Genomic DNA, 23,499 nt, shown 5'->3' on the forward strand with positions numbered 1-23,499 from the left:
TCTCTCCTCTCTTTTTCTATACTCTTTAATATAAAATCAGCGACCAATGAAACCTAATGGTAGATTGCTTACTGCTATAACGGAAATGTTCTTATGTATGTATACAATTTATTTCTCTTTTCCATTTATCATTACGTGGCATGCTATATGTTCTCTCGAGTTACTGGATATGACTATTTCTGTAAATTGTATGCCTTTTCACGCTTTTATTTGCTTTTGCCATCTGTATACACTGGTTTGAGTTCTGTAATTGTCTGTTTTTATTGGTTGCTAATAAAAAATAAATATAAAAAAAAAAAAAAGTGGTGACAACTGATTCTACAAATAGGACAGTTAGTAGGTTAATAAAAAAAAAAACAAAAAACAAATAGCCTGTTAAAAATTGTACAACGTTTTCTTTATTCTGTGCTAATGCACATACATATACTAGAAATTGTAACATACTCCAGAGGTCTAAGTCATTCTAATGCAAACTTTTGTTAAGGAAAAAAAGAACTTAGGGAGCCCTCTGTTGAGCAAATATAGGTATGCGTCTCCCTTTCTGGAACTTAGAATCGCCAGCAATAACCTAATTGCCTGCCACTGTAATACCATGTGTCTGGGAATGGTAATAAAATATGCATACTGAGTGCATAAAATATGCATATATATTTATGTACCAGGTAAAGTAAAATCAAGACTCACAATTTGTTAATTTGCAGAATGGTTTCTGGTTGCTTTTTATCCTATTACATTAAACATTTTTTGGATAAAAAATATAAATTAGATCAAAGAAATTTAATTAAATGGAAGTTTATTTGGTATGCTAGCCCCATGATCCTGCAAACCAATGTTTTACTGCCCATTTATGTTTGAGCTGCCTTTAAGTGATGTATTTTAATTACACGTTATTAAAAAAACGACAATGCCTAAATAAATACCTTTGAAGATAATGAGTGATATTGTTTTCCCAGATGTTTATAAATGGCTTTAAAGAAAACCTGCCATGAGAGAAATATGCAGGCTATGACTGCTGCCCCTTTGTTCTAAAACTTGCATGACTTTCATGTTCATTCTGTAGCTTTAACACTAACCTGAAACAATTATAACAATTAGGAACTTTGCTAACTTCCATTTTGCTGCATGTTTGCTTTATGTCTGTGTGTAACAAGCCAGGCCTAGATCATTGTAAGGCTGAATAAAGCAATGGCATCCTGTTTTTCTTGGTATATGTCAGGTGTACTTTAAAGCCCAGAATAAAAGATTTACCTCTGGGTTTCCTAATATATTAAGTGCTAGTGTGTGCTGTAATATACACTTATATAGGAGTAGTAAGGAATATGAAATTAAATAGAGCAAGATAAAAAAATGAAGGACTTTTTCTTCCCCACTTTTTGCATGGAAAGCTTCATACCTGCCTGCATACATATTTCTGTAGAACGTACAGTAAACAGTATATGTGCTTTGGTTATGCAATAAATGTTCAATTAAAGGATAAAAAATGGTATATTGGTTTCCCCTCAGATAGGTTCTCTTTTGCCAAAGGTACAGGACAAGGTCATCATCTTCTTGTAAACTTCTTTTACCCAGCTCTTTTTAAGAAACTACATATTTTAATTAGGTAATGAAGACATTACCTTATCTCTTGATTGGGCATCATTACAGCAGTTAAAATGAAACTTTCTTCTAAGTTTCTTTTTCTTTTCTCGGGTTCTGCCCATACATAGGTTGCCATATTTTAGCCCTACATTCTAATATTATCTCTTTTTTTCTGGGGCAAAATGAAGCAAAAGGGGAGTCTTGTTCTGACCCAAATTGATCGGGTCCTTAGCTTTCCTCACTCTCCAAATACAGGCTTCTTAGCTGGCCCAGTTACCTTTATGCCACACTGTTTCTGATTTCCCTCAGAACAGACAACTCTGGGTCTCCTTAAACAGAGGTAGGCAAACTCTGGCCTTTAGGCCGGATACGGCCCAGCCAGTATTCAAGGCCGGCCTAACGTGCCCCCCCCCCAGTTATTTATTGTTTGACCCGGCCTAATTGAATTGTTGCGGCATTGCGAGTTCCTGCACAGTAACCCTAATTATTATGCCTAAAGAACAGAAGCAACACGCAACTACTCACATCGAACATTGTGTCTTCATCCCCAAATGGCCTGACGCATTATTCTTCGTCCAACGCGACAATAAAGCCCTGTGTTTAGTGTGCAATGACACCAACAGCATTTTCAAGCAGTCGCATCTCAAGGGGCATTTCCATGCTACTGCGCACTTGCAATCACGATTGGATAAAACCTTTCCTTGGACACCTTGTTTCTTCTGGCCTAGTGTGCCTTCTTGACCTCCTGAAATGGCCTAGTAGTCCAAAAAGTTTGCCGACCCCTGCCTCAAAGCCTATTTATGTTCACCGATAGATGCACACAAACGTTTGTTGGAATGGAAATTTTCTACAGGTTTGATGGGAGTGCACAGTAGCGCATGCCTTTTAGGTTACAAATCTGTAATATAATATATAGTGAGTTCTGGGAGTATAGGGAGTTTTAACAAAGGGTTTTCAAACAATGTTTTTGGAAAAATGTATGGCCTTGCAAGAGAACAGGTTGAAAAAGTTTCAACAAATCTGATTTCTACGAGTGGATACTTTCTTTCCTGGCTTTCACTCCTTGTAAATCACCTCCTGTACCATATTGGACATTACATTATGGTATTATATCTCTTGGATGGTGATATCTGTATTTCCTCCGCTCATTTATTTGTTTCTTTGCCATCCCCAAGATGCTTACTGACTTGTTTGCATATTCTCCTTGTCCACTTTTTTCCCCTGGTAATGTTTCTATGCCGTTTTAGTTTATTTCATTTTAGGTATCACACATGTGGGTATTTGTTGACACCTCTTTTTCCCCTTTCTATTTCTTTCTTTCTTTATATATGTTTCCCTGTAATTTCTGAGATCATATTCCATTAGGGTTATTTTGTTTTTTTTTTATTATACTGTAAGTTTTATTGAGTATTCTTGTCTCTGCCCTCATAAATATTCTGAATTTACACTTTAATACAAATATATTGAAGAACAAATAAAGGAAGAAGGCTGCACAGCATAAAGGAAGCAAATTCTTTAGATGTATTTTGTACCAGGCACAATACCAGTACTACACTGTAAAAGAAAAGTACAATTGGAAATGTATCATTTGCACATTAATTTATAAATTAATGATTTTATATCCATTTATTTGAAAACACATTGACCTGGAGGTTTTTCTACTAAATTAAATTTTTCCTAATGTTGGATTTACTTCTATATAAATAGACCCGTTTATGTCTGTCCTAGTAATTGAGAAGAAAAATGCATACGGATTAGAGAGTTATAAGACTTTTCAAAGTGTATTCATGTCATTTATTTTATGTCACGTTTTTAGATCCTATTTAATTATGACACCCATAGTCAGAAAAGAGGCAAAGAGACCAGAGACATTTCTAATGATTACAGTTGTCATAGAGAATACTGTTCAGATATGCTAATTAATTTATTTATAGCTGTTTAGAGAGAAAGAGTCTTTGTACCACTGAAAAGCTATGCAAATTTTCGTTGCAGCTAATAAGTTTATTATCCTATTGGTAAAAGATCTGATCTCTAAGCCAGCAGTTAACACATTTTAAATACCTATCAGCTAAAAGATTTGTAATTGTACTGGTATATATATGTACACACATCTCTGGCACACTGCTTGTACCTGACTCTGTTAGATTTACCTTCATGTTTCTTAAAAATATAGCTTTGTTTCATCCAACCTGCTCATAAGTCTATAAATAAGCACCTTATATTGCCTGTGGCATTGATCCAGGAAGTGCTAAAGCCAGGAAACAATAAAATTATTTTGCTGGCTGGCAGATATGTGTAAATTAGGAGGATTGGATAAACAGGATCACAAATCTTTTGGTGGGTGAAATATTAAACGTGTTTTCTCTGTCAATGTACCTGTTTGAATTCCACTTTGTGACTTCTAGTTAGAAAAGCATCAATATATATTTCTAAAGGATGGTTGGAATAAAAAGTAAAATATTTATAAATAGCAGGACATAATGCCAGACATGTTTATGTTCGTGTATATTTACAGATCTTTCAAGCTTTCAAGCTATTCGTTCTTTGGTGGCACCCGAAATTGATATATATTTGATAAGAATGGTGATTACACTACTTGAAAAAGAGGAAAGTAGTGAGAATGAAAAAAAGCCAGAGCCCTCAACCAGCAAATCTTTACAAAGTGTTACTCTGCAGCCCCCAAGAACATCACAACCAAAGACTTGTTTAGAGAACAGCTCTTGGATTGAAAATAAGGTTAGTATTATGTATTTCTAACCTATGCTATTTAGGGAGGGGGTGAAAAGATGGAAAAAACAGGCCATGTCCCAAAAACACATATTAAGACCAAACCATAGAACATATTATACAATTCTCCACAAATTGTTTTAGGTAGACAAGAAAAACTTGCTATTTACCCACAGTGATTAGTTATCCTTAGACCATATTCAATATTTGTAGCATACATTTTAAATACAATAGAGATGAACCTGCATAGCACTAATGGCAAAAATGTAATGTCCAATGAATCTTGAAGGTCATTATAGTGTATGTCATTCTTTTCAAGGAAAAGGCACAATATAGGATCTTGTGTTCTATTCAGTTAGTTACATTATTTACAGTGCAGATTAAAGAATTCTGAACAGACACTATTTTCTTTCTAGAAAATTCACATATCTTGAATAATGACATCTTAATGCTTTCATCAATTCAGGCCTTGCCTATCCTGCCAATTCCTATTGTTCCTTGAATCTCAGATCTGCCAATGAGTAGTTAAGGTACATGAGCCGATTGCAATCTAGGTTGTTAAGATATTTTAGCAACATATCTTTCACTCATTATATTTTAGAAATCAGCGGAGGAGAGCACAACTAATGTCCAGATAGCTCCCACAAAACTGGAGCTGCCGAAAACCTCTGCTGTAGTCCCTATTAAACTTGCCTCATGGAATCAGCCTGCGCCAGATGAAGATACTGAAGAACTGTTTTCTGAATCACAGTTGCAGGTAAATATGTTACTTTGTCATATTATTAAAAAAACAGTCCTACTGCTAAAGAGCAGGAAATTATAAAATACAATATTCTGTAACTGTTTTAGGTTTTGCTCTTGGTATTTACACCAGTTGTCACTCATATTTTTAACTACATTGAGCGCTCACTTTCATGCAAATATCTATTAGTGGTGGTAACTATAGCTATATTTAGTGATTCATGAATTTCACACAATTCATGCCATAGTGTCTACTTTCTGATGTTCCCTGCCTAAAATGTGGTAATTTGTTAGAGAAAAATGTAATAATATGCCATTCAATCCTTCTTTTCTTTATATTTCAGACTTCAAAAAGAAAATTGCCTGAATGGTTTGGTGCTCCCAAGGAAAATGCTTCATCATCAAATTTTATCAAAAAAGCTAAAACTGGAAAAAAGAAGGGCCTTTTTGGCTGAAATATATTGGCTAAAAAATGCTTACCGCATTTATATACCTAGAGTTAACAAGCTACAAAGTAGCAAAATTTTAGAGTATACATATAAGCTGTGAAATATTTTCACCTAATTATAAAACAACAGTGTGTAAATACGGTTTGTTCGCAGTATTAATGAAACTTTATTGTCCTTTATGACCAAATGTATGTGGACTGCTTGCAGAAGGGACATACATACAAACAGGATACATTCTGGCATGAGTATTGCTAGTATTGTAGAAATTAAATCTTAAGTTCCACATGTCCCGGACTGCTTAAATTGTCAGGTTGTAAATATGCTACAGATTTAGGAACAAGGCATTCTTCATTGGAATATAAATCTATGTGTTTTCACTTTTATGTGACTTTACACTGTAATGGGTTGGCAAATGCCTGGTAAAATTCATTATCTTACAGTGTTTCAGCTGTTTTCATTCCAGCTTTACTATATTTTTCTGTACTAATATTGTGCTGTTTTACTGTTTAGTTCCAAATAATTCTTGATGATATTTGGGTTTATGGTAGTTAACATTTTTATAGTGCCTTATACTCAGTGCATGAACCACATAACAAACCAATGTACATGAGGATACATTTTAAACCCATTCAGTATCTGAATGAAACCAAATTAGAAAAAGTGTGTCTATGATTGGATACTTTATCCTCTTTGCTAGGCTAGCCTACTTTTGTATACCTTTCAAGATTATTCATTGATTTATGGGTACTTTGTAATTATGATATCACATTTATGAAGTTATCCTTGCCTCTCAATTCTTGTTGTAAAGTGTCATAGCCAATTAGGTAACCATTCACTTCTATGTTCCTTTCAGAGTGATACATTTACCACTGTTATTGTCAGTAATACCTAACTCAAACACTGACAATATAGGCCACAAGCAAGAATAGCAATTTAGTGTGCAGCTTTGTGTGATTACCCATCAGACAGGTTTTAACAAATCCTGTTTGTATTAGCATCACAGTAGGTATGTGTTAGTACAGTAACAGAATCATATTCTTTTTCATGTGCTTCATCGTGAAATATTCATATGGTGGTTTTAGAGTTGTTAAATTTGCAGAAATGATGAAGTGCAAACAATGAGAAGGTCATACATGTGTATTCACTTATATTGGTACTGCCAACCCAGGCACCACTGTTGTGTCCATAGGGTTTAGCCCTCTCTCCTCCTATTTCTCCTGTCTTCCTACAGACAGTGAAGCTGCCTGTCATACCTCATAGGTACGGGAGCTTGTTAAGATTTTGCTGAAAAGAACACGTTGGTTTTGAGGCATCTGTTTGTATAAACAAAGTATGTGAAGAAACATGCAGGTACTTCTACATACTTGCTTTATTTCACTGATATGCCTGTACAGCGCTGTTATAGTGTTAAGCTGGTGCAGAATGTATTGTGTTGTACAAAGAATATATATGTTCCCATTAATGCTAAATAAACCTACAAAAGCATAATGAATGTTTTTGAGACATTCAGCAGTCAGTTAAGTATTAGTGAAAAGAGAAAACTGTGTTCACTATACAGATCGCTAGTTTTTGGAGTTTTGTTTTGTTTTTTGTTTTTTATAAAAACATTAGGAAGTACATTTCTTATTTCGCTAATTGCAACTAGCTTCATTTCAGTATGAAAATGTATTCTGTATTCTTGGACCAGCTGGAAAATGGCTGCTATCACCAACCGCCTTAACTTTATCCATTTTAATATAAATCAGCTACACCAAACCCTCTGCAGCAATGCATCAAATCTACTAGTAACTAAAACAAATAAGAGTGGACCTAATTTAATGTGGTGTGAAGTGAGGTTAGGTTAGGTTAGGTAAGCAAGAGCCTCACACAGTAAATCAGGCCCATGTACTTCACACAGTATTACACCTGATTGGCTATTAGGCAACTACTTCTAATAATAATGCCTTCACTCTTATGAGACTAAAATCACATGGTGTTGATGAATAGTACTATCTACTTTTTTGTAATGTATAATTAAAAGGTTAATAAATACATTTTGTTGAATCCTAGCTGTGTTCTTAATCATTCTTTATGATCGTTTGGTTGGCGGACCTGGGAGCTCACATGCAAAAATTTGACAAATGGACTATACATGATTTATGAAAAAATAGCAATATGAACATTAGCTTGACTGACTTTTTACAGTGGTTTTAAAGATTAAAAAGCCAGTCAATATTTGCCCAGTCTTTTATATATATATTTACTTTTTTTCGCTATTTTAACTTACGTCTGGCTGTTGTGAAAGATCATCAGCCTCAACTGTTATTTAATTACAAATTATGTTATTTAATGTTGGTAAAAGTGTCATTTTCATTTCAGTATGCAACCAATGATAGTTTTTTCTAAATGGCTAAAAGTATCCACATCTCTCTTCCATTTAGCCATTGCATCAACAGAATATATTCTTCAAAACTCTCAACCACAATTCCTGTTATTGTGCTCAAGTTGCAGGTAGTTTGTAACAAGGAATGTAGCACTACACTTCTTTTTTTTTTTTTTATCTCTAGTAAGAAATCTGCTGGGGTCCTGTGTTATAACATGGGGGGTTAGCGACTAGAGTTAGGGTAGAATTTCCCACTTGTTTTCCATTTTATACCATTTTAGCCAAGTAAGGTGATAAACAGATAGAACCCTTTCAGATTATCTATAATCACTCCCTTGTTAGCAGTACATATTTATCCTACATCTGCAACAATTCTGAGAACTACTGGGAGCAAAGAAAATACCTGGTACATCTGGGTATGGAAAAGCATTCCGAGTTGAATGGCAGAGGAGCTAAAAATAAGTATGTGCTGCATTTTGTTTTTTCTTTAGGGTTACTGGTAGATGCCCGTTATAAATATAATTGTGTGATAATTTTGTGATAATCATATTGATTTCATTGTTTCACAAATTTTGAGAGGAATGGTGGTGGTGTAGGCAGGAATAATATTTATGATTGAATATGATGATTTCAAGCCATAGAAACACTGACTCTGTGGTACATTAACCATTATCTTTCTGATATTTTAACACTATACAAATTGTAAAAACCAAAAAAATGTGATATACCACACCAGAATTGCAAGAGGGGGCTTATGGAAACCAGTCCCAAAAGAACAAAAAAAAAGAAGCATTGCAAGACTTCCATAAATCAAAACTAAAATTACTGCAGGGAATATATTGTTTTAATACACCTGTCATCCTAAATTTGTCCACTGTGTGGTGCTGTGTTTGTTTACATTCACAAAGAACTCAAACTTTTTTTCAGTCTCAATTAAACCTATAAGTTTGGTTACAAGACCAAGTCCAAGGGGTTTGCAATCAACTTAATTCTTAGACTGTATTCCCTACAAACTGTTAGTCCTGGCACTGCTGTAATCACATGACAAAAAAAGAGTAATGAGAGTACCTTATACACCTGGCAGAGTCACACCCGGCAACTCTGTTAGTGAGATCTGTTCCTGACATGGTCATTTTTTGTCACTATCTGGAAGCAGGGCCAGAACAATGATTTGGAAATGAAGCGTGCACACAGTATTAGGCTGCAGGAAATCAAGCAATTAGATGTAAAAAAAAGTTCACATACACAGGTCCTTAGCATACTAAGGACTCTATTTATAAAACGGAATCAGACATTCTCCTAAACATTCCCTCATGTGACTCAATTGCTGCCATTGAAACGTATGGACCTAGAAGATTCCCAGAAGGGAGGGAGGGAATGTCTGATTCCCTGTTTTCTAAATAAATGTCAGGGCTTTGAGCTACTTTTTAAAGCTGTTTATTTATTTGCTTTTGCATAAATATAACAACTGTAAGGTGTCCTAACTACATGTGACACAATAAAATAGTAAGAGGGTTTAGATCTATTTTAATTGTCTGGTGATACATTCAGTAAGGCTCCACTCACACGAATATTATTTATTGTGATGCATTATACTGTGTGCTAATGTGTGTTGCACTAAAGTAGGCTATTTATTTGATTAGGCTAACAATGCACCACAACAGACCTAGTATAGTCCACCTAGTATAGTCCTGCACCATTTTTTGTAATGGGGCTCACCACCACAACACAAAGTAGTGCATTATGGTGTGCTGCAGTGCAGGAGTATTTGCTGTGTGTTTAGATGCCTTTTAAAATTAATAAAATCATACCAAACTAATTCTTGTATGGTGTGTTTTGGTAACATATACATTCCCATAACACATGTGTGAATAGGACCATTCAAGGAATATTCATAACTAAACAATTTCTACCATTTCTACCATGGTCCGCTGGTAATTAATCTCTTTTTGAATTAAGGTATCCTATTTCTCCATCCTTGTTCACAGTAATGTGAACACTAGGTGATTCTGAAATATAGATAGCTACATGAGACATGTTTTGTTCTTCGCAAGATAGAAGATAGATGTTTGGCTACCTTCAAGCATTGTTTCTGAACACGCCAAGAATCCTATTAACATGTGTTTTCACAGAACAAAGGCTCTGTGTTTGTCAGTAAAGGATTGTGTTAGTATAACCTATAATTTTGCAAGTACCTAAGACTGTGTGTTCTTTATAACAATTCTAGAGGCTCAGTAATGCTAGGGAGTTACTATGTCCCATAGGGAGTAATTCTGTAACATTGTAGGGTGTTGCAAAAAAGTAGCCAAGTTTCTGTTTTCTTATTATATATAAAGAGGAACTAAACTTAAAACTGGCAAAAAATACACTTACCTTCAATCCCGGGATCTACCCTGGGGTATGTTGTGTCAGGTCCCGTGTCTCGACATCTGTAAAGGAGCCGGCGCTTTTGGCATCGGCATCATCCCCTCTGTTTCCTGGTTCTTCATCCTACGTCACCTGATCTTGCGCCTGGGTTGGGTGACGTAGATTTGGCGATCTCACTGAGCATACGTGAGATCTGCAATTTTTCTGTTTTCGTGAAAAGGCTCCTTCAGAAGGGACACCCAAGAGCCTCCCGGGATGCCCGAAGTAGGTATCCTGGGAGCCTATGCGTTCCTATTCATTCTCAATTGCCTAGGCAGTTGAGAATTTTAGGGGCAGTGCTGCACCCTTTTTTTTTTTTTTTATATAAAGGGTGTTGCACTTAAAAACCCTTTTATGGTAAAGTAAAATTTATGAGTTTAGGTACACTTTAAGGTATAACAGGTGGGTAAATAATTATGGGTAAATGATTTGTCTATCTGTTACCTACTTGCATTGACAACATCTTAAAAGTACATGCACAAGCTGTGCTTGTCCTGCTCTAAAACCTAATGTACCGCTTGGAAGGGGAATAGCCTCATTTAGTGTTATCATTGGCAGCAATAACTACAGTAGAGCTTCTGACCTTGGGGGTGTTTACTATCAATTATGGAGATACCTGCTTCCCATTTATAAACATTTATATACCACTTATGATATTTGGATTAATTACACAAAATCTGTGGAGGAGCCCCAAGTTACTTTAGATGACCATTTGCTTCTAGTAATGCATCTGGCCATTATTGAAAAACTTTATTTTACAGTCAATACAGACGATTAGACCAATAAAAAAAAACCTATAATTGTCCAAGCTCTATAACTGGCATGACTGCATCTCTGGTGTACCACCAGGGTCACCAAAATATATTTAAACCAAAAAAAATAAAAAGAAAGAGCGCTGCACCTTTTTTTTAGAGTGATATGTACACACACATTACACATTCAAAGCTTACTTTATTAGGTACACCTTGCTAGTACCAGGTTGATAGCATATCAATATGCAGATTTGTTGGCTGTACAACCATCTCCTCTTCCACAATAATTTAAATGCACTGGAATAATATTGACTGTGAAGGACATTTGGGTTCAGTGATCTTCTCATTTGCAATGCCCATATTCCTGCTGGATGTAGCCAGGGTAGACATGGTTGACAACAATACTAAGGTATACTGTGGCATTTATTTGATGCTAATTGATACTAAGAGGCTGTATGTGTTCCAAGGAAATATCTCCCACACCAATACACCACCAGCTTGAATCACTGATACAAAAATGCATAGATCCATGCTTTTATAATTCTGATGCCAATTTATGATTCCATCTAAATGTTGCAGTAGAAATAATATCAATAAAGACAGTCCTATTTACTAAACATAAACATCTCTTTATTGATTTAATCAACCATGCTAACTTAAAAAAAGCACTTAAACCAGATATTATCTAGCATTTAGTAAATCATGAAAATTACAAAAAAAATTGCATAGTTGAGTTCAGTTTGTATAATTACCTCTTAGCAAGCTAATGGCTATATGTTTGGTGAATATGGCGCATATGGCTATATGTTCTATTTTCTATTGCAACCCACCTCACCCCACTTTAAGCACCAGAAGCAAAGTCCTATAGATAACACTAAAGAGATGCAATGTTTGGTCCCAGCCTGTATCTGGCTTATTCTCAAGTTAGGGGCAGGATTAAGCAAGTGGATGTCCTGGAATTTATAAAGGGCAATGTCAGAGGGCAGCTGTAGGGTTTCTCCAGAAGTTGATACCAATGATGTTTTTGGCTATGTACGATGCGTTCTTCCAACCCACCACCATGCTAATGTATTGTGAGCTGTGGGAAATAGTTGTAGCCGAGGTTCCCTGTTCCCTACTGAGAAAGGCTGCCTTGGACACTTAACATTGTCTGTCAGCTGTCCAACCCAACCTATATATTACCTACCACTGGTAGGGCAACTTTTCTTATTGCTCTATTTAATAAACAGGGAATCTGACATTCCCTTAAACATGTGTTTCGATGGCAGCAATTGATTCCTGGTGGGAATCAAATCATATCATTGAAACACATGGACCTGGAAGATTCCCACGAGGGAATGTCTAAAAGTCCTTAGTCTATTGTAAACTACATTACTTTAAATGAAATGAATGTCTTTTAGTGCATATTTTTGCACCCACTGTAACTCCAACACAGACTGCATTTTTATTGCTTATTGTCAACTAAACTACAGTTATTCTTTCACAATACTACTTGTTTTCTCACTTTAATTTCCTTGATTAGAAGGTAGAAGTAGGTGAGCTATAACTGGTACTTGTGAATGTGTGTCAAGTGGTAAAGTACATTTATTTCACTTGTCAACAAAAATAGATTAAGGATTCCAGTTTCCATAGCAACAAAATTCCTTGCAATGCAACTATACATAGTAACATGGAGGCACGCATAATCCCGTTTTACTCATTTTCCTATTACATCTAACTCCTGGTTCTGACAAATAACATCCAGATAAAAGTTTATCATTAACTGTTAGTTTCCTTGGTCCAGTGACTCTAATTGCAGTACTGCTTAGAAATTTTGGGAGCCAAATATATCATTAGAAATGAGCAAGAGAGGTTCTGTTGGGGAAGAGATGGCATCATGGAGTTATTACAGAGTCTGTAAGTGGTGGCAGAGAAGACAAGAGATTCTTACAGGCTCCCAGGGGATCTCTAAATACCAGCTGTGAACTGCTTTAGCAAACTGACTTCAAGCTAACTTCTCCATTCTCAGTTCTCTTATTACTTCACAAGCCTTGCTCACAATAACCATATTGTAGTACACATAGCAACCAATCACACTGACATTGTAAAACCATTTTATTGCCTACTGAGTAGAAAAGAGTACTACCCTTTGGCTAAAGAAATAGGTTTACTGTATAATAATTTTTACAATTGTTCTTACCATATAATGTTTTCCCCTTGATTGCCACATGCCTGTAATCCTGTACCCTACATATATGTATGTCAATCTGAGAAGAAATTCAGTTTTATCTGGATGATTTACTGGCTGGAAGTCGCCAAAAAAATTAAAATCATCACTTGTTTATTGGACAAATCATTCATACTTATGAGTGCTATTGACACTTAAATGTTAAAAGCACAGAACCTTCAGTAAGCTTTAAAAACAAATCAGGACAAAAAAAAATATATTATTGTACTAGCTTATCACCAGACCCATTACCACTCACCTTTCTTTTGCTTTCCTGATATTTTCCTAGTGTCAGTATTGTGTAAGCTTCTTGTCAGAACTTTTACAGAGCTGATAATGTCAAAGCAGGACATTCACCAAAAAAAAAAAAAAAAAAAATACCACTTACCTTTACTGGTGATAAGCCCTCAAACCATCTGCAAACTAAAGCTACGTACACACTTCCAATTATTATCGTTGGAAAACGAACGACGAACGTTCCTGCACGATATATATGAACGATCGTATAGCACCGATCCTGCACATAGAGGTAACGACACGATCGTTCGTAGATATTGTACACAGCTCTTCGGGGCAGGGTCCTCTCCTCCTGTATCACTGTCTGTATTAGTCTGTCATTTGCAACCCCTATTTAATGTACAGCGCTGCGTAACATGTTGCCGCTATATAAATCCTGTTTATTATTATTATTATCATTATTAATAATAATATTAATAATAATAAAAGTGGCTGGTAACTAAACACTAATTGCAAAATTATAACCATACTGTTTGCTTAAGACATAAGAAGCATGCAGTCTGCCAATTTAATTAACATTTGAAACATGCAATAAACTAGGGTTTTGTACTCTTTATATTAGTGATTTAACTATTCTATCTTGTGTTATACCTAACTGCTAGTATACACAAATGTTCTATTTACATGGCATGAGGAAATGTGTTTACTCTCATTGCTTGGGAGAGAATTTGTAGATGCAAAGAGAATTATATATTGTGGAACCTTGTGGTGTGAGACGGGCATAACTGCAAGTCACAAGTATGAAGGGACTTTCCTGGTGACAGCTCTCTGCAGAACCTTTGCATTGGTGGCAATTATTTTTATTAAACTCTAATTATATATCTTTATCACAAGTGGTGGTCGGCTCCTTGACCCTGGGGAAACTTTGCATTCACAGCCCTGGATACACAATAAACTCTGGCAACGGCTGCTTGGACTGGATGCAATAGGGAGATTGAATACACCTGCTGCCCCGGGCCCCTGATCATACAAGTTTCTCCACCTGGAGAAATACTGCAGGGGACCAAATCTCTGCTGACCTGCAACTTTTCTATGGAGTTAACACCCATGAAGTTCACCACCAATTTAGAAGAAAATACTCACCTGGTGGCAGGGTGAGGGTAATTCTTCCTGAGTCTAAGCACATTCCTCTTGATTTATTTATTGATACTCCCATACTCTGCCAAACCTAAAATTTGACATTGGGAAATTTGCTGTTCTGCAACTGAAAGGATAGGAGGAAATTATTTGTGAGTTACCGTATGCAGCAAGGGTTTGGCAGAAGGATTTGGCCACTTCAAGCCTATATTAAAATCCATTTCCTTAGAACTGATCCTAGAGAAATCCCACCTGCAAGTATCCTTTAATGACGCCCTGCTCCCTACACTGCATATTTCGAACATTTAACCTTATATATGTTTGTGTTTACTGCAGAAGACAAAGTCACCAACATTCCAAAGTACAGGGTTCTTGCTTTGTTGTAAAAGCATTGTCACAACATGTTGAAAAGCCTCGTTTCAGGGCCACACAGGGTCCCTTCCTCAAGGCTACATACTGGCGTCATTATGTTGTGCTTGCTGATATTGTAAAGATTTTCTTAAAGATTTTCTTTCAAGTCAGCAATAACTGTAATTTGTAATGTAATGCTTGAAGTCTTAGAATGTAGTACATAACATTGGAAGTTGAGCAGCTGCACATACAAGCCACTCCTGTGACAACTGTTTCCTAGAGACGCCAAGACACACATAATGTAAATAACAAAAAACAGCATGAGGCCAATCTGGGAAGAAAAAGGCTGTACAAGAGTTTGTCTTACTGAGATTGAACAAAAATGCTAAACATGGCTGAAATCTAGTATACCTAGGATACTTACCAGTATAGAATGACACCTATTATCATTCAAAGGCAGCTTTCACATGCGTTATTTATTTTAACGTAATTCTACCTAAAATGTAAAGTTACCAAAAATTTAAATAAATAAATTTATATATATATATATATATATATATATATATATATATAGATATATATATAGATATATATATATATAGTAACACTAACACTGTATTGGTTTATTGCATGAAGCCATACAACCTTAATAAACTAGTTTGTATCCCTGCTGTCATTATTCATTTTTTTATGTCACTAAAACATGAAGGGAAATCCTTAAATTTACTGCTTGCCACCCAAAACAAAAAGTTGGAGTAAAAATCCAAAGGGTTCCCCTGACAACTGTCTAATAGGGTAATTGTCCTAATTTTGTAGACATTTCCTTTCACTTCCTAAACCCTTGCCCTATCCCAAAAAAGTTATTTTTTTCTTAGGAGGGGGGGGGGGGTTAAAACGATTTTTTTTTTTAATTAAAAGGGTAAATCCCCTACACTTCTATCTTTATGGCAGAGTCAATAAAGACAATGGGAGCTCAAGGCCTCCTGAGATATATATGTCATGCACACATGAGCATGTGCAGAAGAAGCTTTTTCATCAATGGGGGAAAAAATCCTGCCAATCTCACGCATGTAAGACGAGAGAGGAAGTATGTGGCCCTACTTATATATGTTATGATGTAATCATAACAATACAAGTGACAATATAAACAGTGGGTAATAAATAAGTTGATATAACAAACATAGTATTAAGGCATCCCCTTAAGGTAGCTTTTCCTGGGGGGGGGGGTTGCCTCTTCTGATTCTGATTCTTGAGAAGCATCATAAGTTATGTAAATATTAGATATTAGTGTCAGAAGGTAGTATATCATACTCTAAAAGATTACTTATGTGATGTAGTGTACAACAGTAAGTGGAGATGCATATATTCATGAAAATAGGTGATAATAATTGTTTGTTTTGAGGTGAAAAGGATAAAGCAAAGTTATTAAACTGGCACAAATGATGCCACTTACTAGGCAGTTGTGATGAAGTCCTATTCTTATAAGGCACTTCAACGAGTAGTTTGACGGTTCAGGATCACTGGATTGAGCAAAAAATGCTATTTTTTATATATGAGAAAACCTGAGATGACAGTTAATTTACTGTCAGTCTAGGATTAAAACAAATATGGTATTGTATTTTTTGTAGTAAGTACACTTCTTACAATCTCACGCATGCACAATAAGGTCAGCACCTTTTTTACCCATTTACAGCAGGCTACGTCAACCAACCTCACCAAGCTCGATCAAGGAAACCTTCGGAGGAAGTAAAGGTAAGCTAGTTTTTTCGTTTTTTTAAGTTTACTTTCACCTAAACAATAACCAGAACCTTGTGATATTTTTGGGAACAAAACTAATTTTGTCTTCAGGCAATAAATTCTTTTTACACTATATAAACCATGTTCAATCAAGGTTCCTTGAGCTGTGGCTGGTGCTGCCTTTCTATTGTCGGAACCAAAACCAACTGAAAGAGGCAGTGGCATCTAATCAATTTTAGGGAGCATTTTTCAGGACAAAAAAAAAAGTCTTGGGATAAATTGGGTTTAGTAGGGATTAACTAGGGCCTAAAACTATTTTAAGGGTAAAACGCTGCACTGGTTCAATTAAACTATATACATTAGAAAGGACATAGTTAAAATTTGCTCCCAGGATAAATTACACAATAGCTCAATATAGCTAATAATATATAAAATTATATTTCAATATGTATATAATATATAAATATTGAATAGCTCAATAGCGCATTCATTTTATTTGTTGCATTTTTGTTCTAGTTTGCACAGCCAATAATACTAGTGCCTCAAATTTAAAGCAGTAAATTGTCTTTTTACAGTATGTGCTTTTCTTCTTCAGTAAAAATCTTTTGGAATAAAATCTGGTTTAACATCAATGTAAAAAGGGTCAGTCTAACATGAAACTAACTCTACAGTCTGTACTGTGTAAATTTAATGGACAATTTAAGCAACGCAGGCAGTCAAAAATTATTATCTTTTAATATTTCTTTAAGTAACAGTATAAGTGATTGAAATTATTCTTGTCACTTGCAATGAAATTATTTAAGATCAGTTAGAAAATGTAACAAATTCTCAGAGGTTTGGGCTAAGTGGATGAACTTCCATGAGACAAGTATCTATAAGAAAGCATCCATAAAAAGGTGGAATACTAAATATTACATAATAAAATTACAGTTTGTTCCCTATTTACCAAAAAATAATATTTTATACATTTTTCAGTCCATAAGTACTTTTGATTTTAAGCATTTTCCTTTTCAGTGGATTGGTTTCTGGTAGCTTTCGATGATGCAAAATTTACTTTAATTTTAAAAACATATGGAAGATGGAAAAAAACACTCAGCACTAGGATTCATGTATTTTCTGTTTCTAGGTACATGTTCTAACAGTGAGCATACTGACAGGAGAATCGACCAGAAATGATATATTGTCACTGTTTTCCTGCATACAGTTGACATTCAAAAATCTGGGAACCTCTGGACCTGAGATGTGGCAGGTTTTCGAACATTCCAGATTTTTGAAAGTTATACTTGCCTCCACACACAGGCCAGCCTTCCTCCCGCAGCACCCGCGGACATCTGGCACAGTTCCAGGGAGCAGGCAGCAGGGACATCTCAATGTGTATTCAGTGTAGCAAGCAAGACCTAACAGCTGTTTCTGCAGAACAGCGCCATCAAAACATAAGTGGCCCAACAGTGTACTACAGTCCCTGTATTGAAAATGCAGTCCGAAATTCATGCGGGAAAACTGAAGGATACGCATTATTGGTGGCTGGATTTTCATGTGTCAACTGTTTATTGCCAGATTGGGTTGTAAATAAGAAGGTGGCACCACCCTCCCTTTCTGTCCTTTTGGACACATAAAGCAATATAATTATTTTTATAACAATTATGAATTAATAATTAATTAAATTTTAAGTATTTAGTAGAAAAAGGAAGGGTTAAATCTAGCAGTTTGTATGCTAATAAGCAGGAGCTTGTTTTTACAAAAATCTTTTTGGGTTGATGTAGCTCTCAATTTTAAATGGAGCGTAAATAAATATGGTTTATTACTTTACAAAAAAAAATAAAAACTTGCCCTTGCTGTATTTTTTATATCATTCTCTGTAAACGCATATTAAGGAAGCACTAGACATTAGCATCCCATTTCTGCTTATCCCTAGAAGCATGTAAACAAAAAATACACCCCTGTTATGCCCTCTCAGTTTAACAGATCATGACAAATTAACGTGAAACTTAAATTCACAAATTTTACTCCATATACAATACAAAAAGCAGCATCTAAAAGTGTTAATTGTCCCCTAACATTAGCCATAAAAATGTACATATTGTTTCATATTTCTCCTGAATTAAAACAGTGCACATACTGGTGGTTATGAGAGTTAAAATTCCAGATAGTAGATCATATGAATATTTTATTGAAAGTGCATGCAGAAATTGAATTTACTCCAATTCTTTTGTTTTGTATGCTGGGTGTAATTCTCAGTAACCTATGCTCTTAATCTGCATGTATGGCATGGGCAACACATCATAAGAAGCACATTTGGGCATGAGCCCTACATCACAAGCACTGGTGTCCCTCAGAGATAGTCTAAGGCATAGGTGTCAAACTCAAATACACAGAGGGCCGAAATTAAAAACTTAGACCAAGTTAAACTTGAAATTTATTGAAAAAATTGAGGAGGTTTACTACTTCATCCATAACTAACAAAAACAAACCCCTCCGCACACTTTAGGGTTGAAAAGACTATTTTCTATCTATCTATGCAGACTGTGTGTTGTTCATCGTCTCAGATCACAATAAAAATTACACTATGCAGTCTCTGATGAATTGAAACAAACACAATGCCCCTGGTAGTCAGGCACCATATGATCATTGCCTAGGCTTTGTGTCACATGATGGGTGTACAGGAATAATGTCTATGTATTGCATGTATTGAAAATGATTATGTGAGGTGGTAACGTGGGCGGGCAGGCCAGATGTAGTTCATTTTCAGAATTCTTTGGGGGGGGGCAAAAAAAGGCCCTTGAGGGCCAGATTTGTCCCACTGGCCAGAGTTTGACACCCCTGGTCTAGGGTATGTCTGAGACAGACAGATATGGAAGGGGGATGGCGCAGGGGAGGCAGCTGCCAACATGAGTAGTAGCACACAGTGGGCAGAAAGAGGAACTCACTCCATCCACAAGTGACCAGTGCTGCTATGAAATGTATAATGCACCTACAGTCACAGAAGGAAAGCTAATAAATTCTTCATGTATGTTACCTCTGTATTCATAACCCAGCTGAAAACATAGTTGCTCAATTTTAGAAATGTCCTCTGACTCATCAACTTGAATGGAAAATAGCCCTGCAGCTGAAATTTCTTCATTCTTCCTAGTAGGCCAGAATCAAATGCTGTGGCGTATATATATCTAACATTCCCTGCAGCACCTGTCATTAAAAAAAAATTGTCATATTTTACAGCAATAATTTCAATACCATTTTCCTGGTTTAGGCTTACATAATTATATTTTCAATGTCATCTTTGTACAATGCAATACCTTTAAAATGTCACATATAGTTTTGATATAATGCATGTTTTCTGCTACAGTGTTCATCACTGAGCATTGTATTTAAAGTACATGTCATAGGGCTCTATTTAAGAAGCAGTGAATCTGACTTTCCCTTGTAGAGAAACAAATACTGCCACTAAAACATATGGTCCTGGAATATTATCCACCAGGAAATGTTTCAGTGAATGTCAGATTCACTGCTTTATAAATAGACTGACTTTAGACACAAACATTACTAGCCAATGTTTGCCACTATGAAAATACAAATATACAATATGAAAAGTCCTTCACACTTTCAGCCTGTGTCTGGCAACCCAAGTCTCAGACACTTTTAGACTGTATCTACCCATGTCCTTACCAAAATCATCCTGTGTCCCGCCAAGTCTCTGCCACTGTCAGCCTGTGTCATGCAAAGTCTTTGCCACTGTCAGCCTGTGTCCTGCCAAGTCTCTGCCACTATCGGTCTGTCACCTGCCAAGTCTCTGCCACAGTCATCCTGCGTTCTGCCAAGTCTCTGCCACTATCAGTCTGTGTCCTGCAAAGTCTCTGCCACTGTCAGTCTGTGTCCTACCAAGTCTCTGCCACTGTCAGCCTGTGTCCTGCCAAGTCTCTGCCAATGTCAGTCTGTGTCCTGCCAAGTAAATTATATATATATATATATATATATATATATATATATATATATATATTTGTAGGAAGAAATACAGTTGCAGACATATACAATGTATGCTGTAAGAAGGCTCAAGAGATATGTATTCAAGTTAATTTACGTTCAATATGCAGTAGCCTTTTTTGTGAATATTTTGCCTGATTGCTGTGCTCTATCATCCATCCCACATGCCCAACCTCTGCCCCTTTCTGTTCTGGACCTAGAGCTGCCTTTAATGTACGGGCCCTGCACGGTATCTGTTCTAATTATGCATGCATTGATGCGTCATATTTCTCTTGTCCCGTATGTTGGGTATCATTATCAGTTTGTGTTCTTATTCTGTGTGTATTGAGTCTTCACAGTGGCACATTGTCTGTTCTTTATACAGGGTTAAATTCTCAATATCTGTTCTTAATGTTAAAGCAGACCTAGCACCAAAACTACAATCCAAACCAATATGAAAAAATATTTAAAAATCCTGCAGGGAAAAAGTTAATATACTTACCTTCCCCCAGCTTCTGCCTATGGCATCTAATCTAATTGTGCTGGAGAGTCTACTCGTGAGAGTACTGCCAGGGATCCCACAAAAATAATGGTGACTTAACCCACCTATTATGAAAGTCAGGGCAAAGGTAAGTACAGTATAGACCAGAAAAAAAGCAGACTGTGTTGTAGTGCTTTAAACAGTTTAGCAAATTTTTTCATAGTGTGTGCCACCATCTTGCTGGTAGTAATCACCTCTTATGGGAATAGTACTCCTCCTGACAATGCTTTTATTTTCCCCCAGGTATTATCCAGGCATTTACATAGTAACTAAAGTCATATTCTCAGGTGGGCACACTCCAACAAATCCCAATATCTGTGCAGTATTCTATACATGTTGTCCCAGGCAGATGAATCTTGCTGCTGTCTTTGATTTGCTGCCAATTTGTAATAGGCCATAGAGAAGGGGTGTGGGTAGAGAGAAAATGCACCAAGATTATATCTGGTAACCTGGGCAAGATAGGGTTTTTAATGGTTAGAGGTACTTTTTTCATAATGCTGCTGTATGTTTTGACATGACTCAAATGTGTGCAGACATAAAAGTCTCAATTTACAAATGTAACACAGTGGGTTAAAGATAATTATTAAAATCAAGTGACAGATATAAAAATGGATAGATAGTAAATACAGAATGATACATATTATGATAATGTATACATATATACTTAAATAGAAATCTAAAAATCTAATTATATTTTTTCCTATAAATATAGGAAAATGCTTTGACTTGATTTTAAACCTGGGGCACAAAATGCAGCTCTCATTGCAAATATTTATAACAGTAATCCACAGAAATGCCAAAAAATGTAAATACATCCAATGTGTTTTATTTTAAAAACATTTCTTTAAAGAGGAAAAAAAACGAAAACTCTATGGGCTCAGTTTGTCTATGAAAGCCACGGAGTGCTGGAAATTTAATCAAGCTGATCAAAGTGTGGTACTAAACTATGGATGCCCAGCGACAGGGACATTAAAGGAAGTAACTCTTTATTGTACAAATATTCTCAGTATTTATTGGACTTTTACTACCCAGTCCTGAGATGTACACAACTTTGCTAGGCGGATGATGTGAGTTTGTTACAGACCCCTCTTCATCCCTTAGCCTGCTGATTGGAAATTGAATGGGCCATCAGAAGACTAAGGTCACTTCTTTGTTCTCCACTCCTATCAGCATATTTCTAAGTCTAAATGTGATTTAAGTGCACCTGGTTGACCGGTGCTGCCCTCCACACTCAAAATCTTATTTCTGCTGTTAAGCGTATTGCAATAAACTGATACCAAGCAAATTCTGATCTTATTAAAAAAATACATTTAATAAATTATAAAATTCATTTTTTATCTGGCTGAAATTCAGCCATAACCATGTTTCATATGCAATCAAATTTTCTAAAGACCTACAATGCCCACACCTAACACACAAGCCACATTTTGAGGAATGAATATGTTGTTAATAAAGTACACAATATAAAAAAAAAAGGGGGGTGCGCATGCGTCAAGACTTTCAGCCAACGCGGTCCGTAAAGCGCGACTGTCCTGTGCTCTCCAATAGCCTAGCGACGAGTGCGTGCGCGTTCCCGTGCATCCTACGTCTTACCTCCGATGTTTACCACTATGTGCTCGTGAGCGCGCACGCCTTTTTCTCTGGCTCCTCCCATCGGTCCGTTTGGCGTCTTCGTGCGCAACTGCACTCTCCCTTCTCTTCGGTGCGCGCTCCCGGTACTGGGGGGTGAAGGCGAGATTGAATGAGGAGGAGGAGGAAGGAAACAACGACACAGCGGCGTAGCGGCCTCCTCCTCTGACACACAGCGGGTGTACCGCCATATCGTGTGCTTTACATACAGAGCAGCGGCCCGGCTTGTGGAGGAGGAGGAGGGTGTGACAGTGTGTGTGTGACAGGAGGAGGTGGCAGCGCCGTGACTGTGCCGTATTGTGTAGCTTTGCTGTCCCGGGGGTGCTCGGGGAGGTGCTGCTGGATATGGAGGACAAGACGTTCACCAAAGAGCTAGACCAATGGATCGAGCAGCTCAATGACTGCAAGCAACTCAATGAGAGCCAAGTGCGCACCCTGTGCGAGAAGGTGAGCGTGCTGCACGCATATATGTCTATATCCCGTGTTATCTATCTATATATATATCCTGTGTCATGATTCATGCTGCAAGTAATGCAGCCAATGAGCTGCTGGAGGCTGCGGTCACCCGAGGTGCAAAATGCCCAGATCTCGGGCAATATTACATCATGTATTCTATTATCTCCCCCATGCACACCCTGGGATTTCCTGGACTTCATACATACATACATACATACAGATATATATATATA

General features: G+C 36.5%; 2 protein-coding genes across 2 annotated transcripts in view; both read left to right on the top strand.

Annotated features, from left to right (window-relative positions):
• WRN (WRN RecQ like helicase) overlaps positions 1–7,543 on the top strand; it is a 79,719-nt gene extending 72,176 nt beyond the window's left edge. The window contains exons 33-35 of the mRNA XM_072405250.1: positions 4,094–4,314; positions 4,907–5,062; positions 5,391–7,543. Of these exons, the coding sequence (XP_072261351.1) occupies positions 4,094–4,314; positions 4,907–5,062; positions 5,391–5,501 (488 nt within the window). The 3' untranslated portion in view covers positions 5,502–7,543. The remainder of the gene's footprint in view (positions 1–4,093; positions 4,315–4,906; positions 5,063–5,390) is intronic.
• Positions 7,544–22,818: 15,275 nt separating this feature from the next.
• Positions 22,819–23,499, top strand: part of PPP2CB (protein phosphatase 2 catalytic subunit beta) — a 19,093-nt gene continuing 18,412 nt past the window's right edge. Inside the window, exon 1 of the mRNA XM_072405251.1 lies at positions 22,819–23,257. Coding sequence (XP_072261352.1) covers positions 23,156–23,257 — 102 coding nt within the window. The 5' untranslated portion in view covers positions 22,819–23,155. The remainder of the gene's footprint in view (positions 23,258–23,499) is intronic.

Source organism: Pyxicephalus adspersus, chromosome 3, assembly GCF_032062135.1.
Source record: "Pyxicephalus adspersus chromosome 3, UCB_Pads_2.0, whole genome shotgun sequence".
Taxonomy (NCBI): Eukaryota; Metazoa; Chordata; class Amphibia; order Anura; family Pyxicephalidae; genus Pyxicephalus; species Pyxicephalus adspersus.